Source organism: Rhinoraja longicauda, chromosome 7 (assembly GCF_053455715.1).
Source record: "Rhinoraja longicauda isolate Sanriku21f chromosome 7, sRhiLon1.1, whole genome shotgun sequence".
Classification (NCBI taxonomy): Eukaryota; Metazoa; Chordata; class Chondrichthyes; order Rajiformes; family Arhynchobatidae; genus Rhinoraja; species Rhinoraja longicauda.
Window position 1 is genome coordinate 20,754,938 of NC_135959.1, and position 22,429 is coordinate 20,777,366.

General features: G+C 44.9%; 1 protein-coding gene across 2 annotated transcripts in view; it reads right to left on the minus strand.

Annotated features, from left to right (window-relative positions):
• Positions 1 to 22,429, minus strand: part of farp1 (FERM, RhoGEF (ARHGEF) and pleckstrin domain protein 1 (chondrocyte-derived)) — a 223,043-nt gene that overhangs the window by 63,200 nt on the left and 137,414 nt on the right. For both annotated transcript variants that reach the window (XM_078402238.1, XM_078402239.1), the window contains 4 exons: positions 22,245 to 22,405; positions 21,278 to 21,346; positions 19,593 to 19,656; positions 17,187 to 17,376 (listed from right to left, as the gene is read on the minus strand). In XM_078402238.1, coding sequence (XP_078258364.1) covers positions 17,187 to 17,376; positions 19,593 to 19,656; positions 21,278 to 21,346; positions 22,245 to 22,405 — 484 coding nt within the window. The remainder of the gene's footprint in view (positions 1 to 17,186; positions 17,377 to 19,592; positions 19,657 to 21,277; positions 21,347 to 22,244; positions 22,406 to 22,429) is intronic.

A 22,429-nucleotide genomic window follows, 5' to 3' on the forward strand; every position in this document is an offset into this window, starting at 1 on the left:
TATATCTCCTCACTGTTATTACCAGCGATCCCAGGAACACCAAATGATGACCAGTGAGGGGGCAACCTACTGCTGTAAAATAATAGCATGGAATCTTTCATGTCCCCCTGAGAAAAACAATGTTACCCACAATGCAACACTGTGGGTGTCAGCCTAGACTTCCTGTCCGATTCTCCAGAACAGACGTTGAACCCACAAGTCTGAAACTAGAAGTCTCTGGGTCTGTACTAAACATTAAACTAGGTGCAGGAGTAGGCCATTCGGCCTTTCGAGCCAGCACTGCCATTCATTAAGATCATGGCTGATCATCCAAAATCAGTACCCCATTCCCGCTTTTTCCCCCATATCCCTTGATTCCGTTAGCCCTAAGAGCTAAATCTAACTCTCTCTTGAAACAATCCTGTGAATTGGCCTCCACTGCTATCTGTGGCAGAGAATTCCAGATTCACATCTCTTTGGATGAAAAAGTTTTTCCTCTTCTCAGTCCTAAATGGCCTACCCCTTATTCGTAAACTGTGACCCCTGGTTCTGGACTCCCCCAACATCGGGAACATTTTTCCTACATCTAGCCTGTCCAATCCCTTAAGAATTTTATATGTTTCTTTATATATATATATATATATATATATATATATATATATATATATATATATATGTGTTCCTTGGAGTTTAGAATAAATGATTCATTGAATCACTGAAAAGGATATTGAATCATTGAATGAGGGGTGACCTTATTCAAACATATAAGAGTCTGAGAGGCTTGAGGTATTTGTTGAGATGTTTTCATTCATGGGAGAGTCACAGACAAGGGAACACAGCTGAAAAGTAAGGATCCGGTTATTTAAGTGTGTAGAAATTTCTTCTCTAAGAGAGTAGTGAATTTCTGGAATTCTCTATCCTTGACAGTGGTAGAGGCTGGGATCATTAGATATAGTTAAGTTGAAGATAAATGTTTGGATCGAGGAATTGAGGGCTATGGGGAACTGCAACATAGGAGTTGAGGCCAGTGTAAATCAACCAAGATCGTACTGAACGGTGGGGCAGGCTTGAGGGACTGAGTACCCCTAGTCTGCGTACTTGGGTCACAAATCCAGCTGCTTAGCTAGTCAGGATCCTTTGTACTACAGGATTGCCCTGTGACACACTTGCCATCAAACTATGCTCTGTAATACATTAACAGCAAGTTACCCTCATTGAATTCAAAACAGAAAATGCTGGAATCGCTCAGCAGGTCAGGCAGCATCTGTGGGAAGAGAAACAGAGTCAACATTTCATGTTGAAGACCCTTCTGATATATTGATGGAGAACCTGCTGATGTTCTGATGAAGGGTCTCTGATCTGAAATATTGATGTCGTTTCTCTCCCCAGAGATGTGGTCTGACCGTCTGAATATTTCCAACATTTTCTGCTTTTATTTCAGATTTCCAGTATCTGTGGGAAGAGAAACAATTCATGATTCAGTTTGATGTCGCCACATTATTCATTGGTTCTGATGAAGGGCACTGGACTGGAAACATTAGCCGCTTCTTTCTCCAAAGAAGCAGCCTGGCCTGCTGAGTGTTTCCATCATTTTTCTGTATGTATTTAGACAGCATCTTTTGATTTTAATTTACGCGCAATGAGTTATCCAGGGCAGTACAACTCTTACCACTGTATTAGAACATTCTATTTTCTTTAAATAAGGATTCCTTTTCTGGTTATTGGGACTAACTTTATAATTAGCTTCCCAATGAGTGATGCTCTTCATGCCCAAGAGATGTATTCATAATCAGGCTGTGTCATTATTTCATTGAATTGTAGATTGGCTGACCTCATCTAACTTAGGTCAATTGTTTTGAAATAAATCGGTTTTAATAGACCCTTTCTGCTTCCCCGTGGAAAATGACCAGAGGCAAGCTGGAATTTGAGATGTCTAGATTAAAAATGGAACCTTTAATCATTTTAAAATTTCCATGTGATGTTATTAAAAAGCTGAAATTCCTCGTAACAAGACAGCTAGATTAGATTGATGTGGTGAACATCATGCAGGGGGAATTATAAGTCAGCAGTTTGTAAAAGAAAACGTAAACAGATTAATTTACGGACTGCGTTTGGTACTAGCTTATAGTCACACAATTCACAAGTCACACAGACTTTGCCATTGCTTCCCACTCAGTACATAGAGGTGGGTCAGACCAAAGATTCAATATTAGCTGCCCAGTCCAATTAACACACTCATTCCACACAATCTTATTGACTGTACTGTCACCAGCTCAGAGCACATGCAGCAAAAGAAAAAACAGGCCGTCGCACGTTAATTGAAGCATTGATGCGATAAATGAATTGCCAGCTTTCTGAAAATCAGCTGCACCCATCCACTGTAGACCAGACATTTGTCCAGTGATTAGGCAGCAATGAAATTTACAATCTGCCATTTCCAACATCACGTTTTACAATGTGGCTGCTAATAGTGTTGGAAAACCAGACTATAACTGGTATTAAAACAAGGTGTACAGCAGATGTGCATCAATAAACGAATAGCGAAAGAGAAGAAATCCCAATGAGTATGAAAGGGAAATAAAAATGTAAATTACTGGAATCCTACCAACAGTTGCACATGGAGGGCAAAGAGGAACAAACATCAAACATCAAATAACGCATAGTGTATAGGAAGGAATCGCAGATGCTGGTGTATACCAAAGACAGACGCAAAATGCAGGAGTAACTCAGCGGGTCAGGCAGCATCTCTGGAGAAAAGGAATCAGTTCAGTTTAGTTCAGTTCAGAATAGGTTTCGGGTCGGAATCTTTCCGAATGTCAAATAATTCATGGGACATTTAGAATCCAAGAAAATAAACCACAGTGGGGCATATGCAACTGGAGGCATTAGGACTAAAACCATTTCCATCCATCTTCCAAATGATCCTGAAGAATCCAAAAGCCTACTGATCGTATCCTGGAATATGCCCAGTGACAGTGTCCACAATCATCTTGAGTAGAGAATTCCAAAGGACTTACAACCTTCCAAGGGCAAATTAATTCTTATTTCTATCCTAAAACACAAATCCCTTGTCACAGTGCTCTTCCCCGACTCCAGACACTCCTACCACCTTCAAAAAAACGCCTCTCAGTAACAAATAGAACAGTGTCTACATACACAATTCACTCAGCACTTTATAATGATATTTTCTGACCTGATTTCAACATTTTTAGTTTAAAACAGGCTATCTTTAAAGGACAGAATATGCCAAACTTACAGGACTGTGGGAACGGGTGACTAAACCCGATTCAGTAATCTCAAACTGAATTGAGATTACAATGAGCCATTTACAATGAAAAGATATTAAAAGGAAATGGAAAGGTTAAAGTATTTTAAATTAGTCCAAGACCAACTGCTCCAGTAATACCCATATTTAACCAAGGAATTTCAGGTGAAAGCAGAGAGGTTAAATGGTCGAAGATAATTGGATTGTGACAAATGATTCCATTCTAATTTTACCATCAAATTAAAAAAAAATTCTACTGAATCCTATATTATTCTCCCCTCATTCCCATCAACTCTCCCCAGATTCTACCACTCATCTGCACACTAGGGGAAATTTACAGCATCAAATTAACATATTGACCCGCATGTCTTTGGGATGTGAGTGGAAACTGGAGCATCTGGGAGAAACCCACGCGATCATAGGGAGAACATGCAAACTCCATAAAAGCAGCACCTGAGGTCAAGATTAAACCAGGTCTCTGGAGCTGTGAGGCAACAGCTCTACTAGCTGTACCAGTTTTAGGTCACCTGAAATTAAGACTGATCATTGGTAACCTTCTATTCAACGTGGGGGCAGGCTATCCATATATTGGATTTATTCATCCATATGAAATTAACTGGGCCAATTTGGAGCATGGATAAGGGTTGTCCACATTGTTGGGGCTGGAATGACATATGGGTATGGACAGCAGACTTTCTTTCTCGAAGTTCCTTTAAGAATAAGGGGTAGGCCATTTAGAACAGAGATGAGGAAAAACTTTTTCAGTCAGAGAGTTGTAAATCTGTGGAATTCTCTGCCTCAGAAGGCAGTGGAGGCCAATTCTCTGAATGCATTCAAGAGAGAGCTAGATAGAGCTCTTAAGGATAGCGGAGTCAGGGGGTATGGGGAGAAGGCAGGAACGGGGTACTGATTGAGAATGATCAGCCATGATCACATTGAATGGCGGTGCTGGCTCGAAGGGCCGAATGGCCTCCACCTGTACCTATTGTCTATTGTCTATTGAATTGAGGGCAATGAATCAAATTAGTTTTTATATCAATCCAGTAGCTTTGTGCTCACCATCATTGTGACTAACCTTTCAAGGCCATATTTATTTTAGATGTTTCTGCCATAATAGCGGATAATCACAATGCCACTTTGTGCTCCAATTCCTTTAAAAATGCTTGACTTTTCTGCCCCATGAGGGCAAAGATCGCCTCCTGTAGGCAGATGGAAGTCAGGGCCAGAGTGGTCTCATGAACACGCTTTGACTGCAAAGTGGAATCTCCCACACAACTTCTTTTCCCCATTTCCTCCTTCCAAATAGGACACTGAAAAATAAATTGTTTTACTCCCCTAAGAAATGAAATTTTCCACATTGTGTAGAGAGTGATATGCAAGGTGCTGCCATTGATCTGGGGAAGCAGAATAACCTTTGTAATTTAGTTTTAGTTTAGTTTAGAGATACAGTGCAGAAACAGGCCCTTCAGTCTCTGGCGTTGTAAGGCAGAAACTCTACTGCTGCGCCCCCTGTGCCGCCCATTAGTTTAACTCATAATTTATTGTATTATTGTTAATGTAAATTTATTTAATGTACTGTTACGTTAATGAGCCTGTAAAGCTGCAGAAAGTAAGAATTTCATTGTTCTGCTCCTGGTACACACTGTATGACAGGAAGGGTTTGGAGGAATGCAAGCCAAATGCAGGCAAATGGGACTAGCTTGTAAACCGAGTCCGCGCCGACCAGCGATCCCCGCACACGGACACTATCCTATACACACTCTGGACAATTTACAATTAAACCAAGCCAATTAACCTACAAACCTGTACACCTTTTGGGGTGCGTGGGGAAACCGGAGATGCCGGCGAAAACCCACGTGGTCTCGGAGAGAACGTACAAACCCCTTACAGATAGCACCCGTAGCCACGATGGAACCCGGGTCTCTGGCGCTGTGAGGCTGCAACTCTACCACTACGCCACCCTTCATCATTCACCTGTTCATCATTGTTAGCTGCAAAATACATTGTGCACTTGGCCTTAACGTCAAATATCAAATTCTCACCTGCTGTGCAGTGCTGTGATAAGTCAAGTAACCAATGAAGGGTCCAATCAAAGCTGCCATTTACCTCGCCAAATACTAATCATCACCATGTCAAAAGAGCAATCCTTTGTTCCAGAATTTTTTAATAGTGTAAAAATGTCATCAGCAAATATGAGAGAATTATTAGCAGTGAAGATTTTTAGTTAATGCACAAGTCTTTTGCCAACGAGCAAATTAAGCAGCTGGCAAAATAAAGGGAGAAAAATTTACAGTAACAAGCAATTCAGAAAGTAAGATTTCAAATTATAAATCTGCTTGTGCAAGAAAACAAATGATCACATGCGTACATTCAGAACATTATTCAGTTAATAAGCAGTTTTGACCCAACATGCATTAACATACACCAGGCTAAGGGCATGTGCAGTGATGTGCAACCAAAGGACATTTATTACATGTTTTAGTAATCAAAATTTCAAAGAGAGGGAGGGAGTAAGGACATTAAACAGACAGTATATATTTTGTTACCCTATCTGGCCTTTATCTTAAATCCTGGATGAATATTTTTCCATGCAAGTGTCAAACTATCAGAGAAACATAAGTCACAGCATAGTCTGATTACATTAAGCGTTGGAGAGCGAATGTACACATATAAATTGTGCCTAGGGTTGTCAGCTCTGAAGTAATGCTTGGACATTACATCAATGAATGGCCTGCTGGTTTTTAGTGATCCTCCTCCCCCCCCCCCCCCCCCCCCACTCCGGGTGCTCCGGTTTCCTACCACATTCCAAAGACGTGCAGGTTTGTAAGTTAATTGGCTTCAGTTAATTGGCCCTGGTGTGTAGAATACTGGACTTTATCTTACACTAAACTTCACACATAGTTCCTTCACCCCAATCAACTTCTTATTAATAAAGATGTATGGCCAATGTCAGGGTGGCCATGTGGAAGAGTGTTGAGGTGGTGAAACATTGCTCTGAGTGAAAAGAAAGAACCCAATTCCCTTCACTGTGTGCTCAAAGACAAGGAGCCATGGATTAAAGATGGCTGGCGGAACAATCAGATTACAGCTGGAGACAGAGAGTGACAGGAGACTGAAAGGGCAGAAATTCTCCCTAGTCCACAAACTGCCCAGAGAAACCCTGCGAGGAAACCCTCCTTTCAGGAGGCTGCAGATATTTGAGCCTTGAGTAAAAAACAACCTACTGGGGGAACTCTGTTAGTCTGGCAACATCTTATGAGGGAAACGGTGGTGAGCGGTAGAGTTGCTGCATTACAGTGCCAGGCACCTGGGGTTCGATCTTGACTAGGGGGGCTGTCTGTATGGAGTTTGTACGTTCTCCCTGTGATCGCATGGGTTTTCTACGGGTGCTCCGGTTTCCTACCACATTCCAAAGACGTGCAGGTTTGTAGGTTAATTGGGTTCAGTTAATTGTCCCTGGTGTGTAGAATACTGGACTTTATCTTACACTAAACTTTATTCCCTTATCATGAATAGATCGCTGGTAATAATGTAGTCTTTCCGTTGACTGGTTAGCATGCAACAAATCTTCTCACTGTACCCCTGTACACGTGACAATAAACTAAACTAAATTAGAACTAGTGTACAGGTGATCGCTGGGTCGAAGGGCTTGTTTCCACATGATATCTCAAAAAACTAAAACTAAATGACCAGACAACGGTTCAGGTCGAAACCCTTCTTCAGACTGATTGAGTAGAGGAACCCTTGATGTGGCCTAACCTGCAATGCCTTCTGCCTACTAAAATGGCGCCATGACATATTTTTAGGGTCGAGTGGTCTATCTTGCTCTGCTCTATGATCTTTGCTTTGAAATGCTGATGGAAGTCACCCTTTTGGCAATATGATTCCATGTAAACTCAGAGGGAATCCTCCATCCTGGCTTGTCTTGGATTTTAAGCCAGCAGGTATTGGAGCTGTGAGATTGGATGGGAAGACCAGGAGACCTCAGGGGGTAGGGTCAGGGATGAAATGCTGAAAGATACTTTGCATGTTTCGTCAATTAACTATATGTACTTGAGGTTAATCCCTGCAGTCTAGTTCTCCGTGCAAGAAAAGTGTGCAACTGTGTGTCAAATTGATTTAACATTAACCCCCAGCCTCAGAAGTGGCCAACAAAAGAAATACTGTCTCCTTAAAGCAGTTCCTCTCCACCCAAAGCAGTGATCCTGTTAACAAGATAAGGATAGTTATAAGATAATACACCTTTGTTTCTCCAACAGAGCAATTGCCAAAAGGCTAGTTCAGGCACAATGGGCCAAATGGTCTCCACTGGCATTGTATCGAAAGATCATTCCCCGAATGAAAAACCCTACTAGTCCCGGATTACCAAATTCACTTCACTTTAACAGGATCACGTGCCTTAAGCAAACATTCAGTTGATACAAACAATTTGCACCATAGAATCAGAACATTTGGATGGCAATTCAGAGCAAGAACCGGCCAACATGCATTGAGAGCAAGGACAGAAGCAGGAATGTTGCTTCAAAGATACATGCGGACAGAGCCACAGCATTCATGGTACACAGAGAACACACCATTGCAATGTTACATCCCCCATCAGGACAAATGACAAGAATGAGAAGGGTTTGTCTTTGGCTAGATTATAGAACTCTTAGGGAGTTCTGCACTGGCGAACGAGTGGATTTGATACTGCGCCTCCCAGCTTTTGCTTGGCAAGGAGTCAGATCTTTCGTTCCCAGCAGTGGGGACCCAGGGAAAAGAAAACTTACCATGAGGCAGAGCAACTCTCTATCCAACCTCGAAGCTCAACACCAGGCTGATCTTTAATTTTTAACTGCACTACACTGATCTTTGATCTTTACAGAAAGCCAAGCCTGCATCACAGCCAACGGCTCCAGGCAACATTACAGGAAGCGAGTGATTCATTAATCGATTCCTGCAGGGAGCAATGGAGAGTGAAAATCTGAAAGCATCCCATTTTATTACTTGCAGGTTTTGGGTTTGGGATTACAATCCAAGGACTTGGCTCCATTGTGCACAGCATGACTCAGGATTTCTTGTATGCATTTACACTGGGAAATGATTTATATTCAGCAAGGAACACTCATTAGAGACATTAAACTCATCCGAATGGCAGCTCATTAATGCTCCCAATTTAAAAAGTGCCCTTTCCTCGCAAAGTTCCAGCTGAATTGCAAAATGGTCTCAAGTGGCACAGGATTTATACATAACAAATGCTTTGTTTTAAGATCAATAGGCTTTGGTGAAAAGTGGGGGGAAGTGTTTTTAAAATGCCATGTCAAATCGGTGGGTCAGTAAGTTAACTTTGTCCAACCTAATGTGACAGGGAGAAATTAATTGCCCTCACTGTAATTGCTTCGCTGGAATAGCTGCAGCAAAAGAACACTTAACTTCTCTTCTACCACTCAACTAATTCCACTCAGTTTCAAATCCCTCAGTCCCCTCCACAAATAAAATCAATCAACCTTATATTTGAAGCACAACATATTTTGGCCAACCTTGCTCTGATATTAACGGTTCCCTCACCTCCGCTACTGGTTTGATGTCACCTCACTGTTGAAGGACATTGGAGGGGGGAGAAGAGGGGTTCCAACCCGAAGAAGGGTTTGTCCAAGGAAAGGTTCCGACCCAAAACGTCACCCATCCCTTTTCTCCAAAGAGGCTGCCTGACCCACTGAGGTACTCCAGCACTGTGTGTTTATCTTCGGAGAAAGGAGGCTAATTTGTGGATGTACTGGGCTGCATCCGCAACTCGCTGCAATTTCTTGCAGTCTTGGCCAGAGCAGTTGAAGATTCCATCTGCACTTCCCGCTGACTCGGAAAAGCAGCTAGCACTTACAGGAGCACTCATATCCCGGTCATTCTCTCTCCCATTCAGCAGAAGATGCAGAAGCTTGAAAGCACGTACTGCCAGATTTAGAAACAGCCTCTTCCCCGCTGTTATCAGGCTACTCACCAGACCTCACATAAGTTAAGGGTGTCGTCCAAATCTTCCTTCCTACCTCATTGCAGCCCTTGAACTTTTTCTTATTTTATTTACACTTCGTCTGTAACTGTGATGCTGTAACACTGTATATTGTGCCCTCTGGTTATTTTTCTCTTTGCATACCTGTTGAATTTGTTTATGGTTTGATTCATGTATGACATGATTAGACTGGACAGCACGCAAAACTGAGTTTTTCCACTGTACCCCGGTATGCATGACATTAATCAACCAATAGCAATACCAACACTGGGCATGTCATCCAGGCAAATGTCTCATGATTACTCACCAAGTTAGACACCAGATCACAGCGATATTAGAAAAGGTGATCAAAAGCTTGACCTATGATGGAGCACATTAGAGGAGAGGGAACCAGGGTTGTGAAATTGAAGGTGCAGCGACTAGTGGTGGAGTGAAGAAGGAAAGCAGGTCAGAGGAGGGCTAGAGCAGGTTACAGAGACTCTCTACTCTGTGCCAGTTCTGGTCAATTTTAACATCCCCCCCCACCCGCCCCACCCCCCAAGAACAATCCTGACTACAGATGCTCTCTGCGACCACGTGGGTTTTCTCCAGTTGCTTTGATTTCCTCCCACGCACCAAAGACATGCAGGTCTGTAGGTTAATTGGTTTCTATATATTGTCTGTAGTGTGTAGGATAGAACTAGTGTATGGGTGATTGCTGGTTGGCAGGGACTCGGTGGGCCAAAGGCCCTGTTTCCACGCTGTATCTCTAAAGTCTAAAGTAAAAACTAAAGCTCGCCATGTCGCATTTGGTCCATATCCCTCTGAACCTCTATGTACCTGTCCAAGTGCCTTTTGCATGCTGTTATAATATTGCCTCAACTATCTCCTCTGGCAGCTCAATCCATATAACCACTGCACCCTGAATGAAAAAGTTGCCCCTCAGGTTCCTATTAAATATTTCCCTCTCACCTTAAAACTACGGCCTCTAGTTCTTGATTCCCCTACTCTTGTGTAAAAGACTCAGTGCATTCATCCTATCAATTCCCCTCATAATTTTATACACCTGTATAAGATCAACCCTCAGCCTCCTGACCTCCAAGGAATAAAGTCCAGCTTGTCTAGCGTTTCCCTGTAGCTCAGGCCCACGAGTCCTGGAAACATCCTCGTATATATTTCTCTGCACCCTTTCCAACTTAATGACATCGTTTCTATAGCAGGATGACCAAAACTGAATGCATTACTTCAAATGCGGCCTCCATCAACATCTTGTACAACCTACGTCTTGTACAACTCTAATATAACGTCCTAACTTTAATACTCAATATCCTGACTGATGTAGGTCAATGTACCAAAAGCCGCCTTTACCACCCTCTTTATGATGCCGGACGGGCCAACAATTTATGCTGTGTAATCAATGCAACCCAGCAATGGGGCCAACCTAGACTGACACTTGAGGTTCAATGCAGACCAATACCTGGAGCCTCAACATGGACTGACACAGAGGGGGCGACCTTAACATGATTTGACTGCCTCAATACAGACAATGCAAACATGACAATCCTCTAACCTCAATTCAAAAAGCTTGCGTTGGGAATTGGCCACCTTGATTACTAATGATGTAAATTCTCAAACAAGCTTTCTGAAGGCAGTGCAGAAACATTATGTGGGTACTGCACTGGGCACAAGCCATTCAGCCCTCTGCTTTGTGTCTGTCTATCTGCTCCATACCAACCTCTTCTCAGCCTTCCTCATTTCACCCCCTTCATCATCGCCTCTCCCCTCGTGGACTTATCAAGCTTCCCCACCACTGCCTGGCCCCAGTACACGTATGTAATGGAGAATGTTAGTTTTGCCGAAGATGAACGGAGAAATAGGCATGAGAGGCTGAATGGCCACTTCTTGTGCCCATAGTGAAATGTCCAACAATTTTTACCATTCAGCTATTCCATTTTCCTGGACCTATCTGTGACCTAACTCCGTATCTGAGTTACTGAGCTGGATGATCAGCCATGATCATATTGAATGGCGGTGCAGGCTCGAAGGGCCGAATGGCCTACTCCTGCACCTATTTTCTATGTTTCTATGTTTCTATGTATCACTTAAAACATCCAGCGAATAAAATTTGTAAGTCCAATTACAAAAAATCACAACTACGAAGGAAGATCAATTCATCTTAAGTATAAAATAAATGTTCATTCTGGTAAGAGTTATGCAAACAAGACTATAAATAGGCTATTCTAGCTGTTCCATCATTAATTAAGATCATGGTCAATTTGACCTTAGCTGACCTTAGCCTCAGCTCCACTTTCTTGATGTTTTCAAGAGAGAGTTAGATTTAGCTCTTAGGGCTAACAGAATCAAGGGATATGGGGAAAAAGCAGGAACGGGGTACTGATTCTGAATGATTAGCCATTTTCATATTGAATGGCGGTGCTAGCTCGAAGGGCCGAATGGCCTACTCCTGCACCTATTTTCTATGTTTCCTGTCCATTCATCATTACCCTTGACTCCTGTATAATCCGTAAGACAGTCTCACTCTTGAATATATTCAATAACTCCATCTCCACAGTTCCCTACAATACTCAGCTCCAAAAGTTCAAGCTCTTGAGAGAATAAATTCCTCCTCATCTCCATCTCAAATGTGCATTTTCCAACATCGCTCCAAAACTGCAGACTCCGATTTTCTGAGTCTGCACCAAGTCCTGGACACTCCAACCAGAGGAGAAGTCCTTCACCTACTTACTGGTTTCTTTCAATATCTTGAAAACGTCCAACAAGTCACCTCTTAACCTAATCTCCAAGACAGCTAAATGTACTTCCATTACCTCAGTGATTTTTGAAGCTTCAACCATCCTCACTAGGCTTGCCCAAGCTGCCTCACATTGTCAGTTATTGCAATGCCATTGCTAGCCGGCCAAGGTTACTGCAATGTCAAATCACACATGGTACTTAGCATCATCGTCACTGTTGCATCCAATGGCTTGGTGTTTCTGAAAATGGAGCGATATCAGTCCCTAAAATGGCATGGCCTCCCACACATCACTCCAGCTGCAAGCCATGAAGTAACGTCGCAGAATAATTCCTGCTTCCAAAGGCCAGGACTCCCTCTGACTGCTCCTGGAACGTAACCAGAACTCTTGCAATTTGCACAGCAGCATTTATTTTCGATTTGCAGGAAAGATGAGGAAACAATATATAAAGTGGGCACTGGGCTGGGGGTGGAGAGCAAGGGGGGCAGAGAGGGATAATGACAATACACAGCATTGAGTGACAATGACTTCTTCCCTGTCTCTGCACACCTTTCTTATAAAACATCACTGATAATCTGATGCCCTAGGGATTTCGCTGGTGCTGCTCTGGCAGAGTTTCCCAACTATTAGATGTTACTCCTATCAATACTCCCACCACACTTTAATTCACTTTAAAAAAAAGACGGCACACAATCTTATTGGAAATTTTCCAATCGTCTTGTAGAGTTTCAGAGGGGGCATGGGAACTGGGCACAAAAACTGGGGGGGGGGGGCTGGCGAGCTTCGGGGAAGCACAGGATCCACGGCTCTGATGAGTTTCAGGAGAGCACAGGAACGGAGTGTTTCAGGAAACACAGAAACGGGATGGGGGTCCTGGTGAGTTTCAAGGAAGCATGGGAACTAGGATTCTGGTGAGTTTCAGGAGAATACAGGATCCAGGGCCCAGGTGAGTATCTGAGGAGCACAGGGTTCAGGGCCCAGGAAAGTTTTAGGAGAGCATAGGAACAGGTGCCCCAGTGAGTTTCAGGAGAACAGGGGAGTACAGAATCCAGGGCATTTGTAGTGAGATTCCGGGGAGCACGGGAAACATTATCTCATGAGCCAGGTGGTAAACTATCAGGATTTTGGAATAAAACACAAAGTGATGGAGTAACTCAATGCAGCATCTGTGGACGGAATGGATAAGGCGTGCTTTGAGTCTGGACCCTTCTTCAAAAATCATCTTTCCACTCTCTCCACAGATGCTGCCTGACCTGCTGAGTTCCTCCAGCACTCTGTGTTTTGCTCAAGCTTCCTGTATCTGTACTCTCGTCTTTCTCCCATCAGGATTCCAGAATAGTTGAATAGCAAATTTTGGGAGTTTTTTTACTGTAGTGAGATTCGGTTTTAATATCAAGGTCGGCGGTGGTGAAATCTGAGATCTACTATGAAATGGAAGGAATTGGCTACTCAATTCCTTGAACTTCGTCCGTCAGTCAGTAACATCCTGGTCGACTGCATTGATTTCTACCCACTCCTCACAACCTTCAACTCACCAACAGGCCAAATATCTCTCCCTTCCCACTGTGGAAATATTCAACGACAGCCCTCACAGCTCAATGGGAAGAGAACTCTGTCAATTTAATAGCATTTTGAGAAGGAATTCCCATTCACCTTATCACATTCCTTCAGTATACTTCACAATAGGATCACCTTTCATTCTTCTAAACACTAGAGCATTGCCCCGAACTATTCACTCTCTCCATTTACAAGTCAACATAGTGAACATCAATAAGATGACCAATACTGTGCACATTGCTATTGGTGAAGTTTGAAGAAGGGTTCTGACTTCACCCACCCTTTTTCTCCAGAGATGCTGCCTAACTCGTCGAGTTACTCCAGCAGTTTGTGTCTATCTTTGCGGCTTCACTAAAGTTCCAGGGTGGCTTTAGCAAGAATTTCACTACTTTTATACTACAACCTTACTCCAAAGACGTACAGGTATGTAGGTTAATTGGCTTGGTAAATGTAAAAATTGTCCCTAGTGTGTGTAGGATAGTGTTAATATGCGGGGATCGCTGGTCAGCGCGGACCCGATGGGTTGAAGGGCCTGATTCCGCGCTGTATCTCTAAACTAAACTAAACCTTCTTATGACTCTTGTGAGCAGATAATGCAGAATCCATTGGATTCCAAGTCAGATCAAATCAAAGCAATGATTCCATTAAAGAAAGTATTTTATCAGTGACCCCAAAATGAACCACTGGCTTAGAGCGTGATAATTACCAAGTTAAATTCCTCCTCATACCAAGCAACCTACAAAGAGTAGAGTTTACCACGTTAAATTATTTCTGGAATTAACACAGAAAATGCTGGAAACACTCAGTAGGCCGGGCAGGATCTGTAGAGAGAGAAACAGTCAATCTTTCAGGTCGACGACCTTTTCTCAGAGTATTTCTGATTTCCAACATTTTTTGTTCAAATCCTTCAAGTATCAAACGTGCAAATAACCTGGTTTTGTGTATCTGAAGCATGTGATTTGATCAAATAAATTCAGTTCACAATGATATTTACAATGTCTTCTGAATTTTGATTTCATTTACATCTCGGTTCTTAATTTTCTTGCTCCCCTTGCTGTTTGCTTTAGCATTTTCACCCATTGTGAACCATAGGGAAAGCAGAGATTTAGGAAGGTGGCTTCCACCAAATAGGGATCGGCAGTAAACATTGGCAAAGAATTAAACAATAACATGGCAGAGGGAATCCAGCTGCCATCAGGATCTGTCAACATTAAAGCAGGAAAGATTTGTTAATTGGTTTTACAGAGGAGAAATGGTTTAAAGCAATTTTCAGCTATCTCTTTCCTTCCAATGTCAATGGGCAACAAGGATTTTGGCAAAGCATTTTACTGAAACAGTCACTCTATGGCTTCCTTAGACTTGTCCAATATCACGTCACAAGCTAATATGACACTAGCAACCTGGCAGGTCACTTACTGAATTGAGATATACACATAAAATGACACAACTCTAAAAAGTACTTGTAACCTTCACTTCCATCCTTTGAGCCATCAAAAAACTAGACCGACTCCCAGTTCTGCCTAATTGCTCATTCAACAAAATCAGGCTCATCGAAAGGTGCAAACCACAATCATTGCATAAACATCAGATATCATGTCGACCCATCCCACTATAACCAAATTAAACATCTGTTGCTATGATGCCAGCGCTATAAACATTGATTTCTCGTAATTTCAATTAAACCCTTGCATTTCCTCCCTCCCCCCCATCCTCCCCCATCCTGGTCATCCAACTAGTTTCACTGTTTGCATCCTTGTATCCCTTCATTATCACCTCTTCCCCAGCCAACAATGGGCCATTATGGGCTCTACCCTTCCTTGGCCGTCTGTTGGCGGTCCTACTTTGTTCTGGCCTTTTCTTACCTCCAGTTTCCTCCCCTCTACTTTTAGTCCAAAGAAGGGTCCCAACCCGAAATGTCACCCATCCCCTTTCTCCAGAGATGCTGCTTGACCCGCTGAGTTACTCCAGCGCGTTGTATCTATCTGTTGCTATCTTATGCGTATATTCAGATAAGAGCCATGAAGGCAGTCACTTGCCACCTCTACAATTGTCGGTTACACCGAAAACCTTTTTTGCTATCTAAACTATAAGCAAGAATCTCACAATCTGCATTATCCCAATCACACTGTCGTTATCTGGTGTCAAAGGCTACATCGACCTGATCTACGTGCGATGGAGAACACGTCACCATGGCAACAAAATCTTGGAGGGCCAAAGAAAGGCGATCCCAAAGATAGAACATGTGGTAGCTGGCTGCACCTTTAGAAGTCAACACTGCTGCTTGAACTGTAAGTCATTGCATTTTCTCTGTCTAGCTCAGCAGTTCAATATTCATTTGCTATTTTACAGTTTAACTCAATGGTGGAACACTTGAGTTGCAATTTTAGGAAGATACCTATTCTCACTTCACGTCTGTAAGCAGCATGGTGCAATCCTCTCGCCAAGCAACCCTGAATACTGAGCCGGCAAAGGAGCCTGAAGAACATGGCTTTCCAGATGTCCTTGATGGCAGTGGGAATCAAGGATGCCCGTGTGTTAAGTCAGAGAATAGTGGGGCACAGTACAGTGGTATCCAGAGCACTATTGTTGATGCCCATTGGTAGCACAAGGGTGCAACTGTCTGGCTCTGTGCAGTTGACTGGAAACGGGGCAGTTAGCCGCGGCAGTTAGCAGGTGATGACGCCGTGCTCACTAACGGGGCTGGCGTCATCGGGATCACTGAAGCTGACGGAGCTGTCCTCCTCCAGATCCTCCTCCAACTGCAGGCCCCCCAGGGAGAAGCCACTTCTGACCAGCGGCGAGGAGTCCATGGCCACGGGGTTGCCGAACACCAGCGGGCGGCTGGAAGAGTGGATCACCTCAGAGTCCGACTCGCTGGACTCCGTCCCGCTGCTGGTCGACCCCTCCGCGGGCTGGGCGGCCCCGAGGCCTGCGGGGAGCAGGCGGGGGACGGGCGGGCTGGCCCGAGCCGGCGGAAGCCGGTTCCCCATAAACCTGCCCTCCCGGTGCAACGCCCTGGGAGAGTACAGGCCGTCCTGGCCGCCGTTGCTCCGCGCACTCAACGGGGTGGAGACCATGCGGCTGAGGATGAAGGGGTCGGTCTCCGACCTGTTGCGGGATCCCTGCACCCTGCCGGACGCCGCTTGGCCAAAAGAAGGGGAGCACCGGCCGACGGGGGAACCCCTGCCGTCCTCCCAACAGTGGCCGTTCTGCGTGAGGAAGTCCTTGGGCGTGGCTCGGTTAACCCTGGCATTGGGGCTAGATCCCGCGCTCCCCGAACCGATCGGCGTGGCGATGGGGCTGTGGCCTGCGGGACTGCGCCAGGCCTTACGGAGCAGGGGGCGGTGCCTGGGCGCTTGATACGCCCGGCCCGGGCAAAAGGACAAGTCGGCACAGGGGAGGTCCTGGTCAACGAGCTCCTCCCTGGCGTGGAAGGGGGTGCTGGCGAACCTGAACTCCGGGGAGTCCCAGCAGCTGGGATACCCGGCCTTCTCCTCCCTCTCGGATGAGTCTCCCCCGCTGGTCAGCCCATCCTCATCGTTGTCATTTGTTTGTGCCCGTGAGCCCAATAACCGCGCCCGCACCGGCTCGTACTCGCTATCTACATCACTGCCGTCAATGTACGGAATGGAGGAGCAGCTGCTGTGAGCCGCTCGAGGTGCTGGACCTGCATTGTGTTGCTCCCTCTGGCCTCTCGCCTCCTCCTGCCCGTCCTTCCTGGGGCTTCGGGACGGCGAGTGACTCTTGCTTTCCACCGGCTTCTCCTCGGTCGGGCGAGTGACGACCACGTCCTTCCTCTCATTGGGGGTCGGAGGTCCTGTCGACGGCAACCCCTTTCCAAAAGGAAAACCGTCATTCTGAAAAAGAGATGAACCTCGATGCATGATTCTGGGCAGCCCCGGTTTCATTTTTACATGATTACTAGTTCCAGTCATTAGAAAGTAAGAAGTAGAACATTACCGCACAGGAATAGGCCTTTTGGCCCATAATGTCCCTACTGAACATGACGGCAAATTAAACTAATCCCCTCTGCCTTCACAAGTAAGAATTTCATTGTTCCCTTTTTGGGACATGTGACAGTAAAACAGTCTTGATTCCCTCCACACCGTGTGTATCCAAAAGCCTGTTAAACACCTCAATCGTATCTGACTCCACCACAGTGTACTCCAGGCACCCACCACCTTCTGTGTAAAAAAAAACTTGCCCTGCACATGTCCTTTAAACTTTGCCCCTCTCTTAAAGCTACACCTTCTAGTCCTCAATATTTCCACATGGGAAAAGAAAGGTTTTGACTGTCTAACCTATCTATGTTTTCATAATTTTATATACTTCTATCAGGTCTCCCCTCAACTTCCATCGCTCCAGAGAAAATGATTCAAGTCTGTCCAGCCTGTCCAGATATTGTAGAAATTTATGTTTTACAAATCGAGTCTCATCCTACACTAGCTGACAGCAGACTGGAAAGCCATCAGTTGGTTCAGAGTCAATGGGAAGGTTTATCTTACAGGGATGAACAGACAAAAGACCTGGATCACTTTGGGCCCAGATGGGAGCCCAATAACTGTGAGCACTCTGCCTTCAATAGGAAGGGACCTCTTCCATCAGATGCCAGAACCTCCTGGTAAGGCAGCATTGCAAAGAGGTGGTGCCTAGTGCTCCCTCTGCACCTTCTCACACTGTCCACACTTTGCAAGGACCAAGCACCTCAGTGAGACCACTGGGTCTTATACAATCCAATACAATACAATACAATATATCTTTATTGTCATTGTACAGGGGTACAACGAGATTGGCACCAACCTTTAGTAAGGATGGCAGGCATTTGGAAAAGCTATGTGGATGGATTACAGAAACAGAGCTGGGGTGAGGAAGAGACTGGGGAAGTTGGTATGCTGTTCAATCCAGGTGTTCGAAATAAGCACAAATTTTGTTGGAATAAATTGGGAAGAATTTGCAAGAATTCTTGTGGGTGCAATAATTTAAGTGACTAGAACATGGAGATATAAATGTAATTTGTGAAAACACTGAAGAAATGAAAAGGAGAAATTATTGCACTTAGTTTCTAATAGTCTGGGGTCGCTGCCTGAGAGCTAGTAGTAAAGATTCAATGAGAACTTTCAAAGGGAAAAGAAAAATCACAATGAGGCGAGGAGTGAAGTACAGAGGGATCGTGGTGTTCTAGTGCATGAATCATAACAAGCTAACAGGGCAGGTCCAAAGAGTAATTAAGAAGTCAAATGTCTTTCTGGCCTTCATTGCAGAAGGATTGGAGTTTAAAAATAGGGAGGTTTTGTTGTAATTGTACATGGGGTTGGTGAAACCTTACCTAGAATAATGCACAGTTTCCCCCAGCCCCCCCCCCCCCCCCCCTCAACCTCCCCTGCCCAAAAAAATGATGCACGGGTCTGACATTGGGCTTGGAGAACATCACTGTCAGCCAATTAGTTCACCTTAGACTTTTGTCAAATCCCCTTCAAAAAACTGCTATTGGATCTGCTTCAATTTTCCTTTCAGCATGAGAGTTCAAGTCTCCTCCTTCCCAAGCCGACTGCACAAGAAATAGGTTTCACCCAGCAATCAAGTGGGCAACCGTACAACCACCTGGTGACTCTTGCACACCAGAATGTGAAGAGGAGTGGTGCCAGGCCTGACATAGAAACATAGAAAATAGGTGCAGGAGGCCATTCGGCCCTTCGAGCCTGCACCGCCATTCATTGTAATCATGGCTGATCGTCCACAATCAATAACCCGTGCCTGCCTTCTCCCCATATCCCTTGATTCCACTAGCCCCTAGAGCTCTATCTAATTCTCTCTTAAATCCATCCAGTGATTTGCCCTCCACTGCCCTCCGTGGCAGAGAATTCCACAAATTCTTCTCACCTCAGTTTTAAATGGCCTCCCCTTTATTCTAAGACTGTGGCCCCTGGTTCTGGACTCGCCCAACATTGGGAACATTTTTCATCTACCTTCCCATGACCCTTAATGCTGCGGACATTCGAGTGAACCAACAGAAGTGGAAAACAGATCTGAGAAAACCGTGTTCTGTAGACGACATTGTTCCCTGATTACTGACTTGTTTTAGCCCCAGTGACTGATGATCAGGCAAACTTCGAATGGATCGCATTTTGCTATGTTTCCTGCAAAATAAAAGATAGGAAAAGAGTAGGTAAACAACTTTAACTAAACATTAAAGCAGTACAAAACACTAGTGAGTAGAAACAAGGAACTGCAGATGCTGGATTACACAAAAGGACACAAAGTCCTGGAGTAACTCAGCGGGTCAGGTAGCATCTCTGAAGAACATGAATAGGTGACGTTTCAGGTCTGGACCCCTCTTTATACCCGAAACATCACCTATTCATGTTATCTAGAGATGCTGCCTGACCCACTGAGTTACTGCTAAACTTTGTGTCCAAAACACCAGTGACTTGGCTTGGCTTCTCCTTCTGGTTGACTTTGGGAATTTCTGCAGAGGTTCACACAATTTGCATCAAAAACTGTAAAAGGGAATATGAAAAGTTCCAGAACTTCAATGTGTGGTCAACAATACCAGTCCCACCCCATCAGTGCCAACCGCCCACAGAAGCTGGTGCATTCTCCAACGCACACAGGGGGAGCCTGCACTAGTGCTGAATTGAAACACTCAGAAACACTCAGGACATTGGACAACGTATGTAGGTCCCAATTCCCCTTTGCCCCATCCACAAGGCATGGGTAGGTGTGTGATGGAATACTTGCCACTTGCTAAGATGATTGCAGTTCCAACTACACTTACAACGCACGATATCATCCAGGGCAAAGCAGCCTGCCTATTGCTACCTGCGCACAGTGACAGGCAGCACAGTGCAGCATCTACAAGACGCATGTCTGATGGGCGGCAGTGACACAGCGGTAGAGTTGCTGCCTTACAGTGCCTACGAACTTACTGGGTTGGATTCTGACTATGGGTGCCGTCTGTACGTAGTTTGTCTGTTCTCCGTGTGAGCTTGTGGGGGTTTTTTCAGGGACCACCAACTTCTTAAGGGCAATTAAGGATGGGTAATAAATGCTGGCCAAGGCAACTTGCATCCATGGCTAAATTCCAAACCCCAGCAGTGTACCTGTATGGGATCCATGCCTCAGTAAAACATTCCAAGGTGCTTCACGAATGAGCATTGATTAGTTGGGTAGATTTTATAGAGCAAGTGGAGTGGTTAATGCAGTGAGGTCAAAGAGAGATTTCCTGCCATTTGGTCCTTGGCCAACATGCCCTTTTCCCTGACTCTCAGTCTGAAGAAGGGTCTCGTCCAAAAACGTCACCTATTTATTTTCTCCAGAGATGTTGTCTGACCCGCTGAGTTACTCCAGCTTTTTGTGTCTATCTTCGGTAAAGGGGAGTGATTGGGTTAGGCTGGAATTAAAGGAATCAAGTTCTAGCCTTGCCCAAACTTTACTTCCCACCAGTTGACAAGCTCTGGAATTCCCTCCTTTACATTTTCACACCACCCACCACCTGCTCTTTCAGATCCTTGAAACCCAGCTGTTTCCGGAGGTCACAGCTGGAAAACTTTGGTTCTGCTGAAAATGTCGGTGACATAAACTCTGATTCCCTCTCCATAATCTGCCTGGTCCACTGAGCATTTCTGTCTTCTGCTTTCCCTCTCTAGCTCCAGAAACACAGGAATCCTCACCAGTCTGTTTTAATGCCACTCCCTGCCAGGGCACCGATACCAGTTGAAAGGGCAATGTCACTACAGACACAAAATGAAACAGCCTCACCTCTCAAACTGCGTTTTTTTGTATCCGCCTTCTTTGACGTAATCCAGGAGCTGTTTCTGGGTTCTCCCACTGGAAGAGAGGGAACGTTATTTACCAAGCTGCTCTCTGTGTAATTCTACAGGAGTGTCTGTGGTTTGTTGGTCGTACAGATACAGAACCCCCTTGCTCATAGATGCGGAGGCACCAAGCCGAGAATCTATGAATCATTCATCATGTTCATTCATACGTGCTGTTATCAGCTTTATGATTGTCTCCAATTGGCCCACTTTCCCTGCCTTTGACCCAGAGCCCTGGGCTTTTTTCCTTTTCAAATATTTCTCCATTTGCCTACCGCCGTAGAAACTGCTTCCTTGCATGCAGCACATTCCAAATCACAACTCAGTGCATCTCTCCGGTAGCACAGCCCCTCCCACAATGCAGTGCTGCTGTGGAGCTACCCCTCCCCCAGTGCAGTGTTCCCTCCGCTCTGTCCCTCCTGCATCGCAACCTCCCTCAACAACTCCCCTCGGCACTCCAATGACACGAAGCTCGCGTGGCAACACTTCTTCCCCAGCACAGCCCTCAGTTCAGTTTAATTTATTGTCGCGTGCACCGAGGTACAGTGAAAAGCTTTTGATGCGCGCTATCCAGTCAGCAGAAAGACAAAACGTGATTACAATCGAGCCATTTACTGTGTATAGACCACATGATAAGGGAATAACGTCTAGTGCAAGGTGTTACAGTTAGAGCAAGAAATGTTGCTGTAGGAATGTAAGACTGTGGCGCGATTGTAATATGTGATTGTACATCCGCTTCCATTGCTAGCACGCAAATAGTTGCCTGGGTTGGGTGCCATCTTGGATGCAGTTTAGCACCTCCCCCCCTCAGCAACGCTGTTCCCACCACATGACCGTCGGGCATGGGTACACTCTCCACACTGGATGGAATGCACAAGCATGGCGGTCAGTATCAGCACTCAACGCGGTACCTGAATCTGAACGAGGATCCTCGGGTGAAGAGAATGGGCTTGGGCTTGGGTTTGGGTTCCTCAAACAGTCGGAAGAATGCATGGTATTCCACACATATCTTCCAGAATGTCTTGCAGGAATCACGGCTGGCCATGGTAAACTCCAAGGTATCTTGGCAGGACTGCGGAGAAGATGCAAGGACAAC